Here is a 19,145-nt window from a genome sequence, read left to right as displayed (position 1 = left end):
GGATTCATGGAATAGTATAGTCTCTGTAGTCGTTTTGTGGATGACTGTCTTTAGTAATTACATGTAAAACATGCTTTAAAAAACACTATGGGAACCCTGTAAATTAAATCCTGCATTCATATTGGCGGGTCAGCCCGACGTAATTCCGTTATTTGTCCACTAGAGGGCAATGCAGCCCTTGACTTTAAATACAGACGCGGCGCTTCATCCGAGCACAGATACAGCTGGTGGACTTTTTGTGCTTTCCAAAATTGAAATCATGCTCTTGAGTTGCCCTTTGCTGAGCATTTCTTCTTGATAAGTGCGTTTTTTTTTCTTTTTTATGGCAGCTGCGTGCTTTAATTTTTCAGAGGACAATACACTTAGACAGCCAGAAACATAAAAGAGGAAGTTGCATGGAAATGGTGACAGCTTTATTACCATCCACAGACATGTTGCTGCGCTTGTCAGACTATTGCAACCATTAGCTGAACCCTCCCCCCCCCTCGGCCTTATTACAGACGGATAGATTTGCTTTGTCTCGTTGTCTCCCTGCCGTCAGGGTTTTTCAGTAGAGGACTCATTGTGCCCCCCCCCTCCTTTTCTTTCTGCTGCGTACCTCCCTCCATCTACAGTAATTGGTCTGCTTAGTTTTATTACTGCATCTGTGTCTATGACAGCTCAATCAGCCGATTGGCCTTTCATGAGCACGGCACCCAAGCAGCGCTTTGTGTCCGTCTGTCCTCGTTACTGGTTTATATGCATGTACACCTGGGGGCAATTTTCACCTCCAAATACCTCCAAGGGTATTTTAAAAATAAAGCATTTTCATTTTGCAGAAGAACACAGAGTTTTGACTCTGACAGAGCAGCAGTGAATAAAACTGGCATTGGCTGTCGAGCACATTACAAACGGCAGAGTTGTGGCTGCTCAGTGGCAGAGAACAGCGGTCGAAAGTAAACGCTAAGGGAGACGTGTGCAGAGAAAATAAATACGGTTACAATTCACTGTAGTGCATCACATCTATTCCAATTTTTCCCCTCTTTTTTTGCATCTCAAACTCTGTAAGCCCACTTTTCGCCATATAGTAAACAATTTACTGTGGCAAATCACCATGTGAAGTTGTCATGGAAACGCTCAGTGGTGTGCACATTACTTCCAAACATGCATCACAGTCAAGATATTTTTACACCTTAATATTAAGGTGTTTGTTTGAACTAAAGGACTAATATCGACCGCGAGTAGTTTTAAATGAAAATGTGAAATGCAATAATCCAGGGCCGTTTCAGCTCTTTCCTCACCTCTCTGTTAAATACGTGCATTCTGGCAAAGAAATTTCAATCAGTGCGCTCCTTTAAACACCTTAAAGCAAGATTCATTTTGAATGAGAGAAAAATGTTTTTTTAAATGGCACTTGAAAGATTTTACTTTTTTTTTTTTTTTTTAAAGTACTTCTGTGTAGTTAGCTGAAGCACATGCGAGTGAGATTGAAATGTTGTTTTTTCTCATGTATTTATAGCAAAAGATTATCTAGAATTATCTGTCACTGGCAAAACTTTGCCGTTCTTCTCCCTCAGTGCCTGCTGTGACTCTGTTTTGGAGCGTGAGCTGCAAAAGAACATTTCCGTTGACTGTTGTTCAGCCATCAACTGATGGAGGAATCTGAGCCCCTTTCTTTGTTCAGAACAGCTTCGACTCCGCTGGATTTCCTTACATGAACCGTTCACGTCAGGTCCTTTCACGGCGTAATTATGGGATTAAGTTAATTCACCTTGGTTACATACATGTGTGCTCGGGCTTGTCGATTTGATGGATGTTCTACTTTCTGTTTCAATTCAGTTCACAGAAAGGTGTTTGGATCTCTTCCTTTAAATTTTGCTGGGACATTAAGAATTCCCCGTTAAGCTGGGCATACACTGTGCAATATTTTAAATCGTTTGAGACTGCCCCATCTCACACTGCACGACTAGATCGCGGAGTTCAAAAGTTCAGAGCCCACGATTTATGTTCTCACACTGTACGACCCGATGCTCTGATGCGACCCGTCTGCTCACACTATACGATCATAATCCTCCCGTCGGACCTCTGTTACTGGAACTCGAGGCCGGTTTTGGGGCAGGGGTGAGCTGTGTCCACCCAAACGTGCGTCCTGCCCACCTGATCAAAGTTATGGGGATCCTTTATTTTTTTATAATTTTATTTTTTTATATATATTAAAAAAATCCCAAAATATCTGTACCGTTTTCTGATTGGGTGGGCACTGCGCATCATTTTTAGATACAACAATGAACGCATACCGCAAAAGTTGTGTGTCGGCGGAGAAACCCGACGTCCCAGCAAAATGAGCACAACAGAGAAGAAAAGTGTTCAGAACAGTGCGCAGAGCGCACACTAAAGGCTGATTTATGGTTCCGCGTTACACCAACGTAGAGCCTACGGCGTAGGTTACGCGGCGACGCGTACCGTACGTGGAAATGCGGTCTTTTTTTTTCTGCTATTAAAACATGATTTGTAATGTGAATTTGCAACACTTAAACTAAAAATAATAGTTTTTGACGTCACATCAGATATTGCGCATGCTCTCTGCGAAAGGATGAGGCAAATCGGGTCGTAGCTGCTTCAACTGTGCGATACCTTCACGAGGAGCGACCAGGATTTCGAACACGCTTGATTTTCTTGCGAGCACACGATTTCGTGATCGGGAGCTCGTCGTGAGGTGTGAATCTCTCGTCGTTACCCCACGTACACTGCACGAGGCACGAGCAACGATTGGGTCAAAATCCGTCCCGATCCAAAAAATAGTCGCACGACTGGAAAATCGTCTCAAAACGAGCCGATAATCGCACAGTGTATGCCCGGCTTTAGAGGACTACACTAAAGCTGTCCTCGTCCAGATGCTCACAACATGTCTCTAATGTAAACACACATCCTGCCTTCCCATGATGATACTACCACCACCGTGCTCTACAGATAGAAATGACCTTATTCCCTCCTCATCAAACATAATGTTTCTGTCTATTCACTTAACATTTACCGCATAGTTTTCTCTTCATCATTTTTATTACAGTTTACTCACAAGATGGACAGCAAGCGGATGGTCAGCAGATGTTCACAAAATATGACACAAGGTGTTCTGGGTTAGAATCACCGAGCTCTGCGTAGGTTGGAAGTTACACCGTGTTGCTTTCTGACCGCTCAGTCTATTCAGCACTTTAGATGAGACAGAGTGTCTGATCATTGCCCAGAAATCAGGCAGCAAATTGGCTTCCTAGGCTCGTTTGCTGGGTGAGAGTCTGACTCTGAGGAATTTAGAAGTAGTATTCAACCAATCAACCTGTTTCGACAGTTATTCCAACCTGCTCGGTCCATAACTGCTTTTTTTTTTCCTCACGAGGAACATATTCGAAACGAAGAAGGCTGGTGTCGAAGTGGAAATTGGAAATCATTATTCTCAATTTTTGGGGGGATTTTATTTATTGGTTTAGGTCACTGCAATGTGCTTTTTACTGGTCGTCTTAGAAACGCAATGATTAATGTATGAAATGTTGCAGCGAGGGTCCTGACTGGAACCAGTAGAAGAGCTCATATGACCCTAGTGTGGTCGTCACCGCACACGTTACCAGTTCATCTCATAGTCCATTTTAAAATGTTCTCTTTCAAGGCTGCGCATGGTCAAGCTCGTAGGGATGGGCGGTATGGACTAAAAAATGTATCACGATAATTTCTGGCATTTATCCCGATAACGATAAAAATTGCGATAGAAAAAATACCAATTCAACTCCACCTTTTTAACTATAAATCTATCACCACATTCAGTCTTTGGAGCCCCCAAAACACTGCTCTAAAAGAATAATAAATGCTACTAAACTACACCAATTAAAATGAATTAATAAAAACCAATTAAATGAGTACACCTGTACTGCAAAACTGTAATGACTCAAGCTCCTCGCTCTCAGATCCTTTTCCTTCCTTCCTTCCTTCCTTCCTTCCTTCCTTCCTTCCTTCCTTCCTTCCTTCCTTCCTTCCTTCCTTCCTTCCTTCCTTCACGTACGTTGTGCGTCGATTTAACGCAGAACCATAAATCAGCTTTACACAAAAACGTAATCAACGAGAATTTATAGTTTTTAACGCGAGATGACAAATTCTTACCGTGGGGAATTTTTTTGAAAGTATATCGTGAACGGTAAAATATCGCCCATTCCTAGTACATTTCAGATTTCCTGTCAAACCCACAGACCATCCAGCCAGAGGTTGTTAGTAGTTTGGGGCTTTCGAGGAGTTGCACCTCATCTGTGGAATCGGCTTCACGCTGTGCAGCACTGATTCCTTTAACTTTACTTTTTTTATTATTATTATTTTTAATACAAGCTGTCAGTGAGTTACTGTATTTTATTGTGAAGCACGTAGGGATGTTTGTCTGTGAAATATGATCCATACATAAATGTGCTTATTTGCTGTTCTGTTCTATGAGTGGCTCTCTTTAACGAATATTTTGATGTATATATATATATATATATATATATATATATATAGATAGATAGATAGATAGATAGATAGATAGATAGATAGATAGATATAGATATATATAGATATAGATATGTGTTTTTTTATTATTTGTTGTTCATTCAAAACAAACAATCAAACAATTATTTTTTATTTATTTTTTGTGAAAATCGATGCCTAAATACAACTGAACAGCCATTCTCACTTGATCATCACTGCATTGATTATTATATCCCTGTCCTGCAGAAATGGCTACCGGTATGTATAACTTTTGGGTCATAATATCTTTCTGTAATTGTCTTAATAAACTTGCAGTATGCTACTGAAAATCTGACGATATTTAGGATACAAGTCTGTTTTTCCATCCCTGGACTTTGCCATTGTTATAGCTGTTTGCCTTCACAAGACTCAAACCCTCAGAGCTTTTGAAAACCTGTGGAGAGCCTTCTACTTTCTTTATTTATTATTATTATTTCTTGGATGCTGCGACAATGCTATGACTAAAAATAGACCCCCCCTCAATTAATCCAGCCCGGAGCTTTGAACTGGTCACATATCTGCTCAATTTCTCCCGCAGCACCTGGGGTTCAGGTAATGAGCGAGGTCCTGTACCACAGCATTATTAAGCCAATAAAAGCAATCAGGGCCAGGCCTGTTGAAATGGTGGAGAAGCTTGTCTAATCAAGCCCTCACAGACACGGAGAACAATACCAACACTTTTTCGCTCCAACTGAAATCCTTGAGCATCTCGGAGCGGTAGGGGTATAATGGCCCCCATATGCTTTTGTCTCTCTGAAAGGAGGCAACTCAGGTGTTATTAACATAAGGTCTGTTACCAGAGATTGCTTTCTGTCCGGCGTGACTGAGTGGAATATGAAATGAGCTTCTGATGGACACAAGGCCATTTCATACCCCTTTTGCCAATGCGTTGCTTTCAAGCCATGCTTTTTATTCTTTCTCCCTCTTCTCCAGCCCTCCCTTTGTCCACAAAAAGCTTCTTTGATGCATTTCATCCCAGGTGCTTTAAGCCTTGATGGAGCTTCTTTGGAAAAGAACAGAGCTGCACGAGAGAGAGAGAGAGAGAGTGGGAAAAAAAAGGGGGAAAAAAATCAAGCCTTTCAAACGGAAGGAGTTGGATATTGGATATAGAAGCAGTATCTTTGTGTTTTATGTTGACTAACGTTTAATTGAAGTTGGTGTCAGTTTATTCAGACGTAGAAATATATGCAGTAACGTGTTTGGCTTCTGTCACGGTCTCAAAAATTCCAGCAGTTATTAGAGGCCACAACAACATCTTTGTGTTATTGTAAAAGCCAACCTTGAGGTGTGTGTTTTACTGATTGCATCAACCATCACACAAGTTGAGGCTGTGAATGTGCCGTGAGTGGCTTTCAGGGGAAAATGTGCTGTGCTGTTTTTGCTGTCACGCTGCAACAGTTTGAAAGCCTTTTTTAAGAGAGTGGAGATTTCACCGTTCGAAATTCCTCCTGCTGCAATGAGACGTAACGCAGTGATGTGTCTGGCTTAAAGGTGAAGAACACGAAGGAACTTGCCTTTAAACTGCCGTTAACCTGTCACTGTGCAACTTTTCATTTTTGTGATCGTCTGTCTCCAGAAGCAAGATAAAACTGTTTAACATACTGTAAAACACAACTAGTAACTCTACTGTTCTGCTTCATCTAAACTGATTTAAAAAAAAAAGAAAAACATCCTCTCATCTCATAACTGAAGCGGGTATTTTCTTAATTATTTCAAACACCATCGCTGGGCTGTTCAAAGTGTAAATTCATTTTTTAGCACTCTAAGATTAGTGTATTGGTTTTTATTTTCCAGAGTGTAAAAAAGAGAAGGACGTCCACAAGAAGCATATAAGACTCTGCACCTCTCACTGCTTTTATCCAGCTTTCTGGGGATATTTACCTTGCAGAGTCAATGCACATCAATGTTATTGATAGAAATGGCCAGGAAATGCAAATTAAAAATTCCTACTCCTCAAACTTTGACCAAGAAATCCACATATGAGAGCTCTCACACAGAGCTGCAGTCTGAATCTCATTTCATTCCCACTCAGACGGACAATAGCCCTGTCGGTAAAACCCACTCACTTTGTGAAAATTCTATCTGGTGAAATCGATTTCGATAATGGATAATTCTTTGTACTGAAGAGAAAAAGAATTGATGGACAAGAAAGAAAAGAGCATGGACAAGATACAATTGTTTAGGTCATATCATGATAAAACTGCAAACGGAAAACATTTACAAGAATAATTGACTAAAAATCAACTAATGGAAATCAGACATTGTATATTAAGAGAATCATTAAAAAAATTATTTAACTGTCTGTGACAAATTATTGGCCTTGGAAAAGTTTTAAAATAAGTTGACTGTAGTGACATGTTTAACTGACGTGTCCTGCAGCATCACGAGTTTCTTTGGTCTTGTAATCAGTCACGCACTAACAGAAAGTCTAATTGTTGCCTTAATCCAACTGATTTAGACATTTTACAAGCCATGTATTCACCTTAGTGGGGCTGTAGTCGAACCGAACTGAAGCTCTTGGGATCTTATTAGTGCCAGATAATGCGTCCTTCAAAACTTGCTTTTCAGAAACCACAAGCCACTTGTTACAGCATTGTGTATCCATGACAACTGGTCTAAGGGAAAGACCTGAAAAGTACGACAACACAACAACTCTAGCCTGCTTTTTAACCCAAAGTTGGTCATTTTGTTTTTTACATTGTTTGTCTTTCCCGCTCTGAGCAAAATATTCAGTTTTATGTGTTTCAGCTATGTACGAAATTTACAGAGCTGCTGCATCGTTAGCGTCCATTTTTTCCCATGTTGTCGTCCTCCTTCGCGCTTGTTTTTACTAATTGTACCGGAAGAATGCCACGTGAAAGTGCGTTGCAGAGTCGACACCTCACTCATTAATTAATTGTCTTCTCTTAATTCTCTCCTCTTCTGCTCAGGGAGGGGGCATGATTGGTTGTGCAGATGCATGTAGGTGCAGGTATTCTCTGGTGGCCTGGGTTCGGGTTTCTTCCTTGTTGGGTTCTGGTCTCTCGGGTGGCGTGGTTGTGCCCTCCCTCCTCCACTGTAGTTGCAGTTCAGGCAAAACCTTAATTTCACTTTGCACACACAGTTAAACAGACATACACACTCCACAGTTTTGGGGGGCAGATAATCGCAGCAGCCTCATCTAGATTTAGTTTCAGAGACCTGGAATGGTTGCTGTTTGTGTCTCTGCCTGTTCTCGTTTCTGTTTGTTAGTTTTCTCTTGCAGATTTCAAAGGCTTGTGTGCCTTTTGTGTGTTTCCTTGTGTTTCTCTCATTTCAGTCTAGCAGCGGATGCCAAAAAAAAGGAAAAAAACTAAAATATAATATATACATAAAGCATTATAGATGATATATTAAAATGCATATATATGCTTTAGGTTTTACCAAACTTGGTATTAACCATCAATATATATGCAGACAAAAAAAAATGTTCTTCTCGCGTATGTATATTTTGATTTCTCAGAACCTCCACTTTAATCCTTAGCTAGATTGTTGCCAATAGCTTGATTTAGATGTGCTTGTAACCGCACTGAGGATTTAAAGGGTGAAAAGTCGTCACTCTGCTGTTTGGTGTCATGGAGCTCGCCACGCTGAACATGGACCAGAAGAATTAAAGGAGAGCGGTGTTACTACAGTACATTTCATTCGGAAGATTAGGCTCCCCGGGACTGCAGCCAACCTCCTTTGATGGAAAGTTGCCACCAGATTTGTTCACACCTGTAAAGCAAAGCATTTTCAGGATTCCTCATAGTCACAGTTCAAAGTCAAAACCACATAAAGATGTGATGAGCTTATTGGACAGCTAGAAAGACACAGTATTTTGCGAGTATTTTGCGTAATAGCTACAGGAAAATCAGTAAGAGCAGGAATAAAAAACATCACCACCAAATTTAGTATTCAGAAGAAGGTTTTCTACATGAACATCTGCTCCTCTGTGCAAACCTGATGCCAAAAAAGTAAACAAAACAAAACAAAAAAACAGTGAACATAAGTCATTATAGCGGTTGTGAGGAAGGATTTATTTGGATAAAAAACGTCCTTGGGGATTGATTATGCTGTGAACTTTTGTTTTTGTGTCAAACAGTTCACTAAGTGGGAAGGAGGGATTCAGCTGCATAGCAATTAATTCTTTAAGTAAGTACATTTTATTTTACCTGATGAAGTTCCAGCTGAGGATTTTGCCACCACCCTCACAGCATTTAGACCTCGAAGAGCTAGAAGCCTCAGCAGGACGAGACAGAGCCTCTTCCAAGCAACAAGAACCTAATGCTTAATTTATTTAAGAAATGCATCTTTAATTATGTCCCTTTTGGAGATCAGTTGATCTGTTATTCAGCTATTGAAAAGCATAATGTTGGACCCAAGTGTGTGCACGTCCTCGTATATGAGGGCCAGAGGTGTGACTGCAGGAAACAGAGACGCTAGGAAATGTAAAGTAAATCACAGGCATACAGTAAGCGCATGCTGCCGGGATGAACAGATTGAAAAAGCATAAGGAAGGCCTTTGCTGCAAAGTGGATCAATAGAGAACAAGTGCTGGAGTATGGCTTTGATAAAAGCTCCACCATTCTGTCCTTGACTCAAACAACTGCTCCTCTTCCCCACTTATGGAGGGGCTTCACCATGGAAACCGGGGATGGTGGAAACACTGGAAGGCACTTTTCTCCTGCTAAACAATGACACGTTTGCTTTATAATGTGTGAACCAAGAAGAAGAAGAAGTAGTGTGTTGAATAAAAAAATCCAATTCACATGTTAAACTCATAAACCCAACTTTATTTAATTTGCACCATGATGCCTCTACGTCCCCATACAATACATTCAGTATATACATTTGGCCATGAGGGACTAAACAGAGATGTGTTATAGTAGTGCATACCTATGTGGCACAAAACTGTACACAAAGAAAACTCATACATGCCACTTTACCACAGTAAAGCAATACACAAGACACGCGGGACAAGTCAATGGCTGATGGCTGCTTACACTGGCACACACACACACACACGCATCCACACACACTCACGCACGCACACGTGCAATCACACAGCCAACAATCACTGCTTCGTGCAGGCAAAAGCGTGTGCTTACACGCATACACACAAGATTTAAGACACTTCCAAGGGAGGAAAAGGGCTCGTTCAGGTTCTCATGATAGAAAAGCATGGATCTCAAAAGTGTCTGCTGACTGCAGATCTTCTCCCGTCACAACTCCCTTATTCGTCCCCTACATGCCACCAGTTTCCCTTTCTTAAAGGTAGGCTAAGGCCTCTCTCAAGGCAGTGCGGCCGTCACACGCAGGCTCTTCCCGTTAGCAGAGTGACGCTCCTCAGCAGCGGCGACTTAATAAAGAGCCTCGTCTGCTAAACGTGAACATTCGTATAATCGAGAACGCATCGCACATAAAAGTTTATGTTCAGATCTGCGTTCCTTCTGAGGATTTACCTTTTCTCACGGAAAAGCATAGGTCCACCTCGACAACATACCGTTTCTCAATAAAGCACAAAGAGCCACCGTCGTAAGACATAGCGATCCGGTGACAGCACCGTCTGGCGGCTCTCTTATTGCACCACCAATCATAACGCTCTAACACATCTCCCGGTGGATGTTTTGTACCACCACATTTGTCACAAACGTTTCTTAGAGGCACACACTCCTATCATTTCCCCTTCAGTGACTGCTGTTTAAAGTTGCATAGCACACAGCGGAGAGTCGAAGCCCACACGGACTCGTTGGACATGCTTGCTTAAGTCAGTTTCTCACTGATGAATTTTGCAAACTCATAAGACTGATGTCACGATGCAAAAACTAACAAGAAATCAGCTTCTTTTGGTTGTAACCGCTGAACAGAATTATTGAGCAAAATGAGCTGCTGAGAGGAAACAAAGTATTTGTATGAGTTATAACATTTAAAAATGGGACTGATGAAGAAGATCAGTCACACATTTGACCTTAAAAGAGTTCAGGGGAGAAGAAAAAAAATAGAGTTTTTAGCACAAGGTTTCACAGAGTACCAGGAGGGTTTAAAGCACACTCTCATCCAAATAACGTACACGGCGTCGGACGCGCTCACACTCACACGCGTGTGGACATCTGTAGGTTTCACTGCGAAGCGGAAGCGTGACAGGTTGAAGGAAGGTGTTTTATCTGGTCGGGACAGGCCGGGCCGGGATCGATGCGGGGGGTGTGTTGGTGGGAGGGTTCGCTATCTCGCGCGAGGCTCTACGACCTTGTCGGTCAGGAGACGCCGTGAGTCAAACTCCCACCCCCCACCCTTACAGTCAGGCCGCCGAGGCGAACGTGCACTTAGCAGAGCAGGAAACAACTAAAACGCAAAGCGCCACAGCAAAAGAGGCTGGAGGAAAGTCCCCAAAACACCATCACATCGGCACAGAACAATGAGGGCGGGCGGGCCGACGGGCCGGTCACGAGGGAGCAGCACGACAGTAATGACCACCCCAGAATAAATTACAGTCACGGAACAATTGTTTAAAAGCAGAATTGGAAATTGGCTGTTCTAGCGAACTGATTTGACCCATGCATTATAAGGCATTAAACAAACATTTTTTTACTGACATCACATAGTTTTAGAACAGTGACTATACATACAATTGCTGATGGGAAAAAGAATCTGCTTGTTTTCATCATTCTGATGGACTGAATTAAAAAAAAAACCCACACAAAACAAGACATCTCTAAAAGCAACAACACAATTTTAAGAGAATTGGGAATGTCTTAGGGAAAGCGGATCAATCTCTGCAATCCCATTGTACCTATTGATCTGCAGATGGGCGAATGAAATTGATTTTTTGAGGTAGACACTGCAGGCATATTTCATTCTCCCGATGCAAAGCCATTCTAAGCAGGGTTAGTGGGGGGTAATTTGGTCCATTTGGACAGGCTCTGGTCTCCGGCCTCAGCCAATTGTACTGTATCAGATGGGTCGACCTATCCATCATGCTTTCCTGGCTGTCTCACCACCGGGGTACTTACACTGTCACCGGTGTGATACACCCACCCAGTGATGGATAGCAGACAGCATGCACTATGACAACATAGAGGCATCAGTCTGCACAGCCCACAGGCCCGTTGTTTCCCTGCAAGGTGAGGACGCACCATCCATACCCGCTCGTTTATTCAATATCCTGGCCGCTGCATGGGGGCCCACATGGACAATATCGCTCAACGAGCATCGTAAATGTTGCTTCCTTTACAATCTTTTAAGTTCCCTTTGAAATACAGCCACGGTATCAACAGACAGTTGTCATGGCGGGCACACAGGAAAAAGGTAGGGTCATGTGTGGTAAAAGATTGACCCCAGTGACAAATAATATATTGTACCTCTTTTTTTTTCCCTTTGAGTGTTAAGTGCTATGAGTAATCAGCTCAACAATCAATGAAATGATGTTCCTCAGATAATCAGTCTCAGATCTGATAAATGGATATCCGTCATAAATAAAATAAAATACAATAAGATAATAAAAACTTCTGCCACACTGAGTCTGATTGTGTATAAGAGACTAAGCGGGAGGCCGCTGAAACAGGTCTGGGATCTGTCGGCCAGTGAGGTGAGTAAAGGATCAGCAGTTTCAAAAAAATGCCACTGTTCATCTTCCCGTGACGCGAGCCGGGCGGGTTCTGTCGAGAAGGGAAAGGAAGCGTGGAGCCACGGGGGCGGCAGAGTGAGTTCTGCAGGGGTGGACGCCTGCACGTGACCCGGAGCACTATAGTGTCCTGATGGCTACGGGGTACAGCAGGGACATGTGCTCGGCACCCTTGATGGGCAGCTTGCGGCTGGAGTAGAAATGGATGATCTCAGGCACGCTGTCGAAGGGGCAGCTGTTCTGGCCCAGGATGTACTTGTTCTCCTTCGTCCGCGACAGCTTCATGTGCATGAAGCCCTGGCTGCTCCTGGAGACAGAAAATGAGAGGAGAGACGGACAGAAAACAACTGATTAGCTCAATTAAAACACGATTAAGAATGCCATGCTGAGGATCAGCAGGTATACTGCTTGCTATGGTGATTAACATATGCCGATCTAAAACTATTATGAAATCAAAGCCTCCACAGTTTATCTGGAAGTCGATTTAAAGGCAACAGTCCAATTCATGTACAAACACTTGTTTATCTAATCCAGGGGTCGGCAACCCGCGGCTCTAGAGCCACACACTCTTTAGCGCCGCCCTGGTGGCTCCTGGAGCTTTTTCAAAAATGTTTTGACCTTTTTTTCTTCTTTTTTTCTCCTTTTTTCTCTTTTTTTCTTCTTTTTCTTTCTTTTTCCTTTCCTTTTTAATCTCGACATTTCGAGTTTTTTCTCGACATTTCGACTTTTTTCTCAACATTTTGACTTTTTTCTCGACATTTTGGCTTTTTCCTCAAAATTTGACTTTTTTCTCGACATTTCAACTTTTTTTCCTCAAGATTGTACTTCAACATTAATCTTGACATTTCAACGTTTTTCTCGAAATTTTGACTTTTTTCTCGAAATTTTGACTTTTTTCTCAACATTTGACTTTTTTCTCGACATTTCAAATTTTTTCTCAAAGTGCATAATGAAGAAAAAATCTCCAGTTCTAATTAATATAGAAACATGCAGCATGTTTTGCCTTCATTCTAAGGCTTATACAAGACTTTTTATTTTTTGGGCTCCAGACATATTTGTTTTTTGTTTTTTTGGTCCAATATGGCTCTTTCAACATGTTGGGTTGCCGACCCCTGGTCTAGTCAAAGCTGTGATGTTATAGTGAAGAAGTGAAACGTCTTGCAAGGGACTCATATCCATGTCCAAAGTGCCACTTGAAATAATTGAATGAATATTTGACTGATAAATAAACAGGACTCTGCCCATCACCCTTCCCTCGTACACTCCTCATTCACTCCCAGAGTAGTTGTTCCCTTCAGTACGTGACAGCGCTCTGAAAAACGGATTACCTCTGATAACTTCGGGCGCTGTCTGGGGGATGACTAAAAGGCAGGTTTCTTAAGGTGCTGCGTTTCACGTTCGCTGCATAAGGATGAGGCTAATGAACCCCCAGGATAAATCACTTAAGCTACGGCAATAAATGCGCAGCAAATTAAAAGCTCCCAGCGTGTTTGGAGAAGCTTTCGATCGATACATTTTACAGCTCGCCTGTAATCTTCTGCTTTAAAATAGAAAATTACTTTTTTATTAAAGTGATCTGACTGTTTGTTTCACTGAGGAGGCCTGGTAGAAGAAAAAAAAAAACAAAAGAAAACGTTCCCTATAGCCTGTAAATACACACTTAGGATAATTTTTCTTTGCAAAACACATTAGCATAATAGCATTTTTAATCAGTAGCTAATGCCTTTAAGAAGTTATGATTGCTCCAGGCACAAAGACATTTGCAGGCATTATGGTATGCTATTGATATAATGTGCACAGCTTGTTTCCGACTCGGTAAACTCCCACCTGTTCTGCATCGTTTCACGTTATTCGCCTTACTAATCTGAAATGTAAATGTTGAAATGAAAAAGAAGGGGCAAGATGAAAAACATTATTATTCATTCATTTATTCTTAAACTGAAAGAAAGGAGGAAGCCCGTGAAGCGTGGACGCGGACCAAACGCATCGCGTGCGTTCTGAACTCGTGGAAGAGATGGACTAATGTGAGCGAGTGCATGCAGGGGTAGGTCCAGGTGATGTATCAAGCAGGGCAAAAGCTTTTTACGCCATAAAGAAAACTAAGGGACGTGAGGTTGTTACTGTGTCAGCAACAGACACGAGCAAATGCAGACAAAGCACAGCCGCTGAAGCCGTTGATGAGACTTGTCGCCACTCCTGATTATAAAAACCCACAAAATCCATACTGTGAGAGTGAATAATGGATGTTTTTCTACTGTAAATATGTAAAAAATAGTTGTGGCCGGTTATCTATGATGAACAGCAGCAAGAATGCAGCTTTAGGCATTTTAAATACGAGTCTGTTCTGTAGTTATCACGCACTTGCATCCGGCAGTTCTGTTCTCTCCCTCGTGCAGAAATCAGAATAAAAGATAACACTGAGATGAAAAAAAAATAATCTACAGGGTTCAAATTAAGGACATTCATTAAGAATGAAAGAATGAGAATACATTATTATGAAGTTCAACGATTCAAAGCAGAGATGAAGCACTTGTGAAGTTGTGGCATCGAGCTCAAGTACTTCAAGCCTAAAAAGCTTTTTTATAGACGAGCTTAAGTAGAGTGCTGCGGGCTGGCTAACCTATAAAACCAAGGTAAACAAGACCATCGAGACTTCTCCATTTTGACGCCTCCGGCTCAGATATGCGAGCGTGACATTAAAAACTTGGTCGTGATCTGAGGAGAGCAGGACAAATTTCCCCTGCTCCAGGTCTCTCCAGCTCGATGAGGCTGCAAGTGATGCCATCAGAGTTTCATCAAAAGCACTTTACTTTGCAGGGGATTTTTTTTTTCCTTGCATTGCGCATTTGATGAATCTTCAAAAGGCGTGCGGGGAGGAAGGTGTCGGGTTACTCAGAGACGCACTTAAAAAACATGCAAACACATCAATAGCATCACTTTGAGATTCCCAGCTGGTTTTCCAGTCAGTGTTCAGCGTTATTTATCGTGTTACAATCCTGCAGAGAGAGAAACTAGGACGGCAGAGCAACACGGCAATGCTGTTGATAAAATAAATATGGGTAATTTTTGAGCCGACACGCCTTTGTAGTGTTATCGTATCCCCGTCTTTGTGGACCTCCATTTGTGTAACCAGGATGGATCTCACTGGGGAGGTCTGCTGTCATGTTTATTGAAGTTTATGAGTTTGATTGAAACCAAGTAGCACTCACAGCTTATCTCCACTTTCCACATATTAGATATGTGGGTGAATGATGCGCTCAGTGTTATGAATCCACAGCTCCACAGAATGCCAAGAGCCAGACATGATAATGACACCTCGCAGAAGCCGTGACCTTTTTCGAGCATTGATGTGCATCAGACATAGTGTGGATCAGCTTTTCATCTGAGCACAAAATAAATGAGTTTTTCAAGGATGATCCCTGAGAAGTAACTTGTAAATCTGGATAAAAGCAGGGTAGTTTTGAAGTGTAATGCAGGACGTGGCGTTTAAATGCGTAAACATTAGGGCTGGGGATCGATTCAAATATAAAGAATCGATTCGATTCCGATTCTTAAGATTCAAAATCGATTATCAGGCTTTGATCCGATTCGATTCGATCCGATATTGATTTGGGTTACTGTTAATAAAACTGTTTTTTCAGCTGTTGCATGAATTATGACTGTCTAGTTATGCAACATATTAATACTAGTATTATATTGAGATTCAACAGCAAGTATTGGCAGCTAATGATGCTGTAAGGACCAATCAGCTCCCAGAATGCTGATAGAACTGCTTTCAGAAACATCGTGGGTCAGAATTACCAAACAGATCCAGGGCAGCAAACAGAGACGGATGAAATCGCTTTTATTTTTTCCCCATTTATGAGAATTTGGTTTTTAACATTTATGCAAATGTAACCCCAAGACAGTATATAAAGCAAAGAAATATAGTGAATTTATGCAATTATAAATGAAAACTTTAATGTTTTCATACCTTTAAACATATTTAAAGGCAAAAACATGGCACCAGTTATTCTCGTGTCCAACAAAATATTCCTTTTTTGGGCATAGACAAAAAAGTACCAAAAGTTGTAATGTAATGATGGAAAAAAAAAAAAAAAAAAAAAAATTTAAATCGATCTTTATGAATCGAATTTTAGGAATTAATATGAGAATCGATTTAAAATCGGAGAATCGATCTTTTCAACACAGGCCTAGTAAATATCAATGTATGCAAATACTGTCTTCTGCGTTCTTTCACTATTATAGTTTTCCCATGAATGCACTCGACATAGAGATTCTGCTGAACACGTTTTCATCTCTGTGAAACGATGTCCCCACTAAGACGGCGGAAACAAGCAGTGCAAAGCTCTCATGGGATAAGAGATACGATGACAAGGAGCTCTTTGAAACTTGCAAGGTGTTTAAACTTGTTAAAAAAAACCTTTAGAAAAGTAAGGGAAAAGGACAAAGGGGAGGTCCGGGGCAGAAGACTAGAAAAAAACAGAAGACAAAGGTGAGACGGGCAAATCGAAAGGAACAGCCTCCCTGTTCTGGCCAGAGCACTCATGAGGCTGAGGTCTCAGACGAGCCTGTTGTTATCAATAATGCAATGCACATTTGTGCCACCTCATGGCCTCATGCAATTTTCAGCAACCTCAGACATGGAGCCTCTTCACCTGAGGTTTCCCTCAGGTGTAAAGACCTCTTTTTTTTGTGCCCGTGGCAGCAGCAGCAGCAGCAGCTGCAACAGAGCAGCGCTCGGGAGGGAGGCTGAACTCAGCCACCTCTTGCATGTAAGGTGACGGCACCTGTCACTCCCATGAATCAGATTGCTCTCTGGGGTTCATGTGATTGATGAAAGGGGCACAGCATGATGTTCTGTGTGACATGAATCAAGTCACGCAACCGTATTTCAATGAAGACACAAAAGTAAATAGCTTGAAGATATTATTCTATATAAATGACTTTGTCTATTTTATTAATGACCCTGTTTAAATATATATCTTGACAGACGAGAAATGATCCAACTTCACTAGCTGTGCAGCCAATGAGTGCATTAACCGTAATGCACATTTTTAAAAGGACAAATTATACAAGAATTGCAATTTTCTATACAAAAAAGCAAATATTTAGATGTCAGAAAGGACTTCAAGCATTAAAACGTCAAAGTCTTATCACCTAATGTGGGGTTCGCCCATCATCTGGAAATATTGACTTCAGGGAGCCATTTGGAAGTTACTGACAACAGAGATCCAGATCAGAGTAGATTCTTCCTGCCATTTTTATGTTTATGGCCACACAAATCTGCACTCTCATTATTCTTTCCTCAGGAATGGTCTCAGTCCGTCCTGAGTGCCTCAAGGCTCCGGATGATGTAGAGCTGCCTCGGTTGAAGCCTGAGTTATGGTTCTGCATCAAACCAACGCAGAGCACACGCCGTCGCCGTGACGCCGTCGTGAACCCTTTGGACTTCTCCGTCACTCCATTTCATTGCGGTGCAGTACCCCCTGCGACCGCTAATTCGCGATCTTTTCCTGAATGATTTATCCGACTTTTTCCGGTCACAGTGAATCAAAGAGATAAGGACAACTATTGTGCAAAAAAACAAAACAAAAAAAAATCACACATACACAAAGAAAAGAGCACTGAAAGTTCACGACTGCTTCAAACCGGAAATGCGTTGCTACCAAGCGAACCAATCACAGCCCTCTCGGCCTGCGTCGCCTCGACGCGTAGTTACAATTTTCGGGATGTGCACGTTAGTGACGGCGTCAGTGACGGCGTGTGGTCTGCGTCGACGCGTACCGGACGCCGTAGGCACGGCGTTGTTTTGACACAGAACCACAACTCAAGCTTGACACGTTTCTGCAACACTGCATGGACATCGGAGCAGTCCCTCGGGATTGGAGGCCCGGTGTGGTTATTCCCTTTATAAGAAGGAGGAACTAAGGGTGTGTTTCAATTAGAGGGGGATCACACTCCTCAACCTGCTTGGGAAGGGGTGGTGGAGAAGAGAGTCCCACTGATATCAGCCTCAGATTCAGAAGCAACAACGTGGGTTCCATCCTGGCTGAGGATGGGAGTTTCTGCAACCACATATGCTTTGTGGACATGGAGAAGGCTGTTGACCCATCCCTTGGCGTATCTTCCGGGGGATGATCCTGGAGTATGTGTTATTGGGTCCGTTGCTACGGGATGTACAAACAGAGCGAGAGTTCGGTCCACATTGCCACTAGTAATTTGGATTCATTTTCAGTGAGACTGGAATTCTGTCAAGTCTGCCCTCATCACAGATAACTTGAATGGTCAGGATTTCTAGGTGAAGCCGAGGGGCACAGGGGGTCCAGTTTGGTGACTTTGGGATTATATCTCTGCTGTTTGCAGAAGATGTAGTCCTGTTGGCTTCATTTACAGCAGGGCTCTTCAAGTCCGCTCCTCAGGTGCCGGTGTCCTGCATGGTTTATAGGGATGGGCGGTATGGACTAAAAGATTTATCACGATAATTTCTGGCATTTATCCTGATAACGATAAAAATGACGATAAAAAAAATACCAATTCAACTCCACCTTTTTAACTATAAATCTATCACCACATCCAGTCTTTGGAGCCCCCAAAACACTGCTTTAAAAGAATACTAAATGCTACTAAACTACACCAATTATTACACCCCGCTGCTGCTGAGGTGGAGTTTAACAACGAGCTCCTCGCTCTCAAATCTGCCTTCCGCCATGTTTGTTAAGGCTGATTTATGGTTCTGCGTTAAATCGACGCAGAGCCTACGGCGTAGGGTACGCGGCGACACGCGCCGTACTTTGCGCGTCGCCACGTACCCTACGCCATAGGCTACATAGGCCCTGCGTCGATTTAACGCAGAAATCAGGCTTTGCACAAAAACGTCATCAACGGGAATTTATCGTTTTTACCGCGAGATGACAAATTCTTACCGTGGGGAATTTTTTTGACGGTATATCGTGAACGGTAAAATATCACCCATTCCTAATGGTTTAGGTGTTTCCTTGCA

The 19,145-nt window shown here is 42.2% G+C and overlaps 1 protein-coding gene across 2 annotated transcripts in view; it reads right to left on the bottom strand.

Annotated features, from left to right (window-relative positions):
• Positions 1-10,518: 10,518 nt before the first annotated feature.
• zgc:158464 (uncharacterized protein LOC791139 homolog) overlaps positions 10,519-19,145 on the bottom strand; it is a 141,634-nt gene continuing 133,007 nt past the window's right edge. For both annotated transcript variants that reach the window (XM_061746246.1, XM_061746247.1), the window contains one exon: positions 10,519-12,449. In XM_061746246.1, coding sequence (XP_061602230.1) covers positions 12,263-12,449 — 187 coding nt within the window. In that variant the 3' untranslated portion in view covers positions 10,519-12,262. The remainder of the gene's footprint in view (positions 12,450-19,145) is intronic.

The sequence above is a fragment of the Cololabis saira genome, chromosome 2 (assembly GCF_033807715.1).
Source record: "Cololabis saira isolate AMF1-May2022 chromosome 2, fColSai1.1, whole genome shotgun sequence".
In the NCBI taxonomy this organism is placed as follows: domain Eukaryota; kingdom Metazoa; phylum Chordata; class Actinopteri; order Beloniformes; family Belonidae; genus Cololabis; species Cololabis saira.
The sequence above is the reverse complement of the archived record's forward strand: the minus strand, read 5'-3'. Positions and strand labels throughout refer to the sequence as shown.